Source organism: Equus asinus, chromosome 9 (assembly GCF_041296235.1).
Source record: "Equus asinus isolate D_3611 breed Donkey chromosome 9, EquAss-T2T_v2, whole genome shotgun sequence".
Taxonomy (NCBI): domain Eukaryota; kingdom Metazoa; phylum Chordata; class Mammalia; order Perissodactyla; family Equidae; genus Equus; species Equus asinus.
This window is the reverse complement of record NC_091798.1, coordinates 6,088,645-6,094,626: the sequence shown is the minus strand read 5'-3', so window position 1 is coordinate 6,094,626 and position 5,982 is coordinate 6,088,645. Positions and strand designations below refer to the sequence as shown.

General features: G+C 49.7%; 1 protein-coding gene across 1 annotated transcript; it reads left to right on the top strand.

Moving 5' to 3' along the window:
* Positions 1-1,354: 1,354 nt before the first annotated feature.
* Positions 1,355-2,284, top strand: LOC106826853 (olfactory receptor 1f45-like). The gene has a single exon (XM_014834395.1). It carries the CDS (start codon positions 1,355-1,357, stop codon positions 2,282-2,284), a length of 930 nt encoding a protein of 309 aa, XP_014689881.1.
* The last annotated feature ends 3,698 nt before the right edge of the window (positions 2,285-5,982 follow it).

Below are 5,982 nucleotides of genomic sequence, written 5' to 3'. Positions count from 1 at the left end.
GGCTTACTGGACTCCCCTGATTGTAATGCTTTCTCAGTCTGGGATAATCTGCTGCATGTACCACATGAATTTGCTCTCTATCAGTCAGTAAATCCCTTTTGTTCAACAGCAAAAATAATCCAGATGTTATCCCTGACGACCTTTCTTCTTCTGGTCAGCAGAAAGACAGAAGAAAGGCTTCACAGGCAGCCTGAACAGCACGCTCAGGTCGGCGATGAGACAGCTGTGACCTATGGCAAGGCCAGCTTAATAGCGGGTGAAACGTTGAGGACAAACCACCAAGCAGACCTTACAAAATCCATAATTTTCCAAATTTTGGGAAAATATAAAAGCCACAGACAAAATTTGCAGATTTATAATATGGCATTTACTACACAGCCTGCCGCATGGTTGAGTTGTTAATGAGCAGTAGCTAACCAAAATATAGCGTTAAAAAAGCATTTCACTTGGTTTGCAATGCTAACTTTTATTGGCTCATGAATTTGGAAACATCACTTGACTACCCCTAGCCTCAGTTTTGAAGGGGAGTGGAGTTTGCCAGCCCCAAATACGTCTCTTTGGCCTAAAGATTATTTTGAGCTGGTTATTTTTTTAAAAAGCAGCCGATGGGGAGAAGCTCTGAAAACCAAGCAGAAGTTACCCTTTTGAAAGAGCAATTTGCGTTTATAAGGGAAATCTCCATATGTAAGGGTATCTCCCTCTCTGTGCCAGGAAGAGGAAGACGACGAAATCTCTAGAAACTCTCCGCAATGGAGAAGGCAGACACTTAACTCTGCATAACAACCTTACCGCTGTTTACTGTGCTTTTCCTGGTCACCTCCCATAACTGCCCCAACATCTTTCTTTCTCTTTAGCTGGAGATGGTATTTAAGTCAGTGGCAAAGGCCATTTTGGGGAGTTACTCAGTTTGCATGAGTACCTTCCATGTACCCAGGAAGTATACATGGTATTAAACTTCTGTTTGTTTTTCTCCTATTAATGTCTTTTTTATTCCAGGGGGCAGGGGTGGGGGTCTCAGCCAAGAACCTAGAAGGGTTGAGGGAGTAGTAATTTTCCTCTCCTTCAGTTCCTGCATCTGTAAAGTGAAATATAATATCTCAATTATGAGACTAAGTTAAATACCATATACAACACTATATATGGTAATCATTAAACAGCACTGGAAAAAATAAAACTGCAGCCACTGGTAATTAAACACTATTGAATTTAACCAGGCTTTTTCTGTAAAATGACTCAATAAGATTATTCAGTTTTAGTTAATTCTCAACCAAATGAGTAAACTGTTTCAAAATATAAAACTTGCTCAGCTGTTGACACATGATTACCCTGTGCTGACGTTTCCTCCCTCGCAGGCATGGGCAGAGACAACCAGACTGGAGTCACAGGCTTCCTTCTCCTGGGACTCTCTGGGCAGTCAGAGCAGGAAGAGCTTCTCTTGGGGCTCTTCTTGTGGATGTACCTGGTCACCATCATGGGGAACTTTCTCATCATCTTGGCCATCAGCTGTGACAGTCATCTCCATACACCAATGTACTTCTTCTTGGCCAACCTCTCCTGTGTTGACATCTGCTTTTCATCAGTCACAATCCCCAAGATGCTGGTGAATCACATCTCGGGAAGCAAGTCTATCTCATACGTGGAATGCATGACCCAGATCTACTTCTTCATCACTTTCATCAACATGGATGGGTTCCTCCTGAGCGTGATGGCCTATGACCGTTACACTGCCATCTGTCGCCCACTCCACTACACCGTGATCATGAGGCCCAAACTCTGTGTCCTTCTGGTGGCTGCATCTTGGGTCATTACAAACCTGCATGCTCTCCTACACACTCTCCTCATGGTCCGACTCACGTTTTGTTCCCACAATGCTGTGCACCACTTCTTCTGTGACCCTTACCCCATTCTAAAGCTCTCTTGTTCTGATACTTTTATCAACGACCTGATGGTGTTCACTGTGGGTGGATTGATGTTTCTGACACCATTCACGTGTATCATCGTTTCATATGCTTACATCTTCTCTAATGTACTGAAGCTGCCCTCTGCCCGTGGAATAAGGAAAGCCCTGTCCACATGCGGATCCCACCTCACTGTGGTCTCCCTCTTCTATGGGGCCATCCTGGGGGTCTACATGCGCCCTTCATCCTCCTACTCAGTCCAGGACACGGTGGCCACTGTCATCTTCACCGTGGTGACTCCCCTGGTGAATCCCTTCATCTACAGCCTGAGAAATCGTGACATGAAGGGAGCCCTAAGGAAACTAACTGTCAGATTCCAGAATTAGAAAAATGTAGTGCTGAGTGGACTCTTGGAAATCACACATGTTTTCACTTTACAAACAGAGAAGCTGAGGCCCAGATAGGTGCAAAACTCACCCATGACTGTGCCTCTAATGAGCTGTGACCATGATCACGCTTTTAGAAATGAGGCTGGTAGGCACTCATAAGTCATAAAACCATTAATTTATATCTATAAAAAGGGCTGACTTTAAAGCACTCCTTTTACAGACATCAGAAATTTAAGACATGACACATTTGGATGTATTTTTGGGGACGGATTCAGTAACCCCATAAGACAGTGGCCGTCACAATGGTCTGGGAACTTCAGAGCACTTTAGATCTGGCTCTCCTCAGAGTCAACTGCCCTCTACAGCCTCATATTAGGAGATGCTGAAGTATCCACATTTACTGAGGGCCAGAAATGGTAAGTTGCCCAAGGCTGCTCATCGCTGGTTACAGAATGGCCCTGTCCACTCTCAGGCTCTTCGATTGTCACTCAGTGCAGTAATTCTCCTCTGTGCTGGGCTCAATCTCTTCCCCGCCTCGCACCGCTCAGATCCCTGCTCCCACACGCTCCTCCCCCACCACCCTTCGAACTGTTTGGTGCCTGGTTGCCAGCATGGGCATCAGGGATGAGCACCAGGGACAAATACCAGGGAGCTCTGGAGACTGGCTGGACTTCCTCAGGGAACTCTTGGGACCCCTCCAAGTTTAGATGGGCCAGGAGAACCGAGGTTCCCTTAAAGCTGAAGTGTCCAGAGTTGCCATAGCATCTTCGGGACATGGAAACATGAATTAATTCTAGGATGTGGGTTGGAACCCAGGACTTCTGCTTCCAAGTCCAGTTTCCTCCACTCAGTGGGGTCAAGCATCCAGGGGTCCAAGCCTCTTCTCCTGCCCTACACCTGAGGGGTAAGGGCCCCCAGCCCAGTCCCGCCTCCTCTTTCCTGGAGTCCAGAGAGCGCTCGCCCAAGTCTTCGGTGGCCAGTCTCCAACATCCCTTCCCTCTCTGGCCTTCTCTCTTGTCGCCTCTCCTTTCTCAGCTGTCTCCACTCTTGTGGCCGATCTGTCCTCATGGTCCTCACAGCAGTGCCTTTCTGACGTGGTCCCAGCACTGACCAGCTCCTCTCTTGACCAGCAGCAGCCTGTGGGGGATCTGATGGCCTCCTGCCTCTCCCTACACGTGTCTATCCTGCGCACAGGATGGGTTTAGTCCTCCTAAAGCACTGGCTGTATTCTGTCAGGCAATGCTCACAGAAGGTACCGAAGAGGCTGGGAGAAATCCAAGTATTACCTTCAAATACAACGCCTAACATGATTTGGACCCGAGCTGTACTTACAGTTTTATTTGTCATTAACTCACACATCGATTTTGTTCTAACTTGCCTCTCCTAATTCTCTTCCTCTTTCTTCACTCATTCTCTGCTGAAGGACTCCCTGGGTTTTAAGACTCTAATAATTGTGCTCTTCCCTAACTCCTTTACTATCGTGGCCCACAGGCGTATGTCAAACACGCAACATAGTGCTTCACAGACACAGCACAGGAACTCCCAATGCGTGTCGGTGCCAGTGGGAGCCCAACTGGATGTGATAAACTTTATATATTCTTCTGAACTGTGAGTTTTATTTCAGAAGTAGTTTAGTGCAAATGTTTCAGATATAATAACACGGACCAACGTTGGTGTTTAAGTTGTATGACTCATTTTGGTCTCATCATGGTCTTCCTTGCGTTACCATATCTGCATACCTGTGTCATCCCATGGTTACATCACACACGCATTTGGAGCCAGCACCATCAGTTACACATGCGCGTACTCCCTGCAATGCTCACAGAGTTTGCATTCACCCCAGATCGTCATGAACTGAAAAATCATGGATGATGTGGTCAACAAGTCTAATGGAAAACCAGAAAGTGAACCTTCCTAGACACAAAAAGTCAGAGCAGTAAAATTTTAAATCTAGGCAACTAGAGTACTGACAAGGTTCCTCCAGAACATGGAAAGTTTCCACTGACTTCTGGGCACAGAGGCAGCAGAGTTGAACGGGAAGAGCCACGGTTTGGGGTGTAGTTTTATTGCTCACTTCCTCTCTCCCTCAACTCTCAGTCAAAGGTTGGGTGTGAGAAGGGAGATGAAGAGAGAGGGAAGTCAGTGAACGCACTAGAGAGCACAGAGTCAAAGGGAAAATCGCTCTATCCACATGGTCCCTGCCAGCTCACCTCAGGGGAGAAGTCATCATTCAGGGGAAATGAAAGGGGAAAGAAATCTCTGAAAGGTCAGCAGCATGGTGTGAGCAGAAGGAGGAGAGGCTTCTGTCTTGTCAGACTGGCCCTGGTGTGAGAGGTTATGTGCTGGGTCATTCTCCCAGAGGCTCAGGTCTTTAATCCTCTTCCTTCAGGGGACCACCCTCCACTGCATCTTCACTGGCTCCCTGCATTACGTTTCATGAGCCAACGAGGGAGGGAGTGCGTAAGGGAGCCGGGGAGAGGAGTTTCCTCAGAGGCTAGGGGGAATCTGCCCTTGTCGTTGCTTTCTTGCACGCGAGGCACTCACAGGACATGAGCTGGTCACTAATTAAAGCTCAGCATGGCTCGGGGCCTTGGTGCCCTCTCCCCCTTGAAGCAGAGCAGTGCCAGGCCGCAGAGTCCGCCCTGGGAGCAGCCAGGAGCTCAGGATTGCATCTGGGCTTCCACCCTCCAGGGCCTAAGTTAGCAAGGGTGAGAAGGCTCATGGGAAACCAGATGGCTGCGGGTCTGCCCCCTGCCCCGTGGTTTTTTCCCTGGCAATGGGAGGTGGTGAGGAGGGAGATACGACTCAGGTCTTGGGAGCCCCACCTAAACTGTAAAATGCCTGTAGACGTGAGGGTGATGGTGAGGCCCCACACTGAGCTGTCTTGAGCTGTCAGAGGCAGGAGATACAGTGGAAGGATGCCAGCCTCCACCTGAGACAGGGCTGGGTTCACCTCCCGGCTCAGTCCCTCACAGTCACGTGACCCGACCTTTGAAGCCTTGGTTTCCCTTCCAGAATGGAGGCCTGCCTCCCACTGTGCAGGGGGTAGTACTGAGCGCACTCCCCTGGCCCCTCCTGGCCGTGCTGGGGAGTCCCCACCGGTGCACTGCTGCCCCCATCTGCTCCTACAGGGAACACTCAGCACTCTGGCCTGGCTGGTCTTTGAGGGGACGATAGTGAAGGACACAGAGGCCAGCAGGCTCTCAGACTCCACAGCGCGCTGTGCTGAGAGGTGCTCTCCCTTGGAGGGAAGCGGGAAGGGGTTGTCTCATGGTTCTGTGCGGGCCGGGGCCTTCGTTATCACGGTCATCATTGCCGTCAGCCAGGAGCCAGAGGATTCCGGGGTGGGCCGACGTTCCCGTGACTGACGACGGAAAAGGATTTCGGCTTCCAGCATCATATGGGAACCTTGCTGCTTCTGCAGCCACCAGGGCGTGCTGGGTGGGAGCTTGTCCAGGAGGCTGGGACGTCCAGCTGCAGAAGAGAAAACTCGTCCTGGATAATGGGGGCTATAGGGGTCGGGGAAGGGCTGCTGTGGCCCCAGAGGGCAGCCCTCCCACTGGGGTAAGTTAAAAGGGGGACAGGGTTCAGCTGAGAGGACATTCTAGCGGTGACAGCACTTCACAGATGCGTGAGGCTGTGTCCCCAGCAGACGGCTTCCTTATGACATGGAATCCTTATGTGTCTTGACTAGT

What these genes read in the sequence shown, in the direction of transcription:
- LOC106826853 (XM_014834395.1), top strand. Translation starts at nt 1,355, where the DNA reads ATGGGCAGAGACAACCAGACTGGAGTCACAGGCTTCCTTCTCCTGGGA.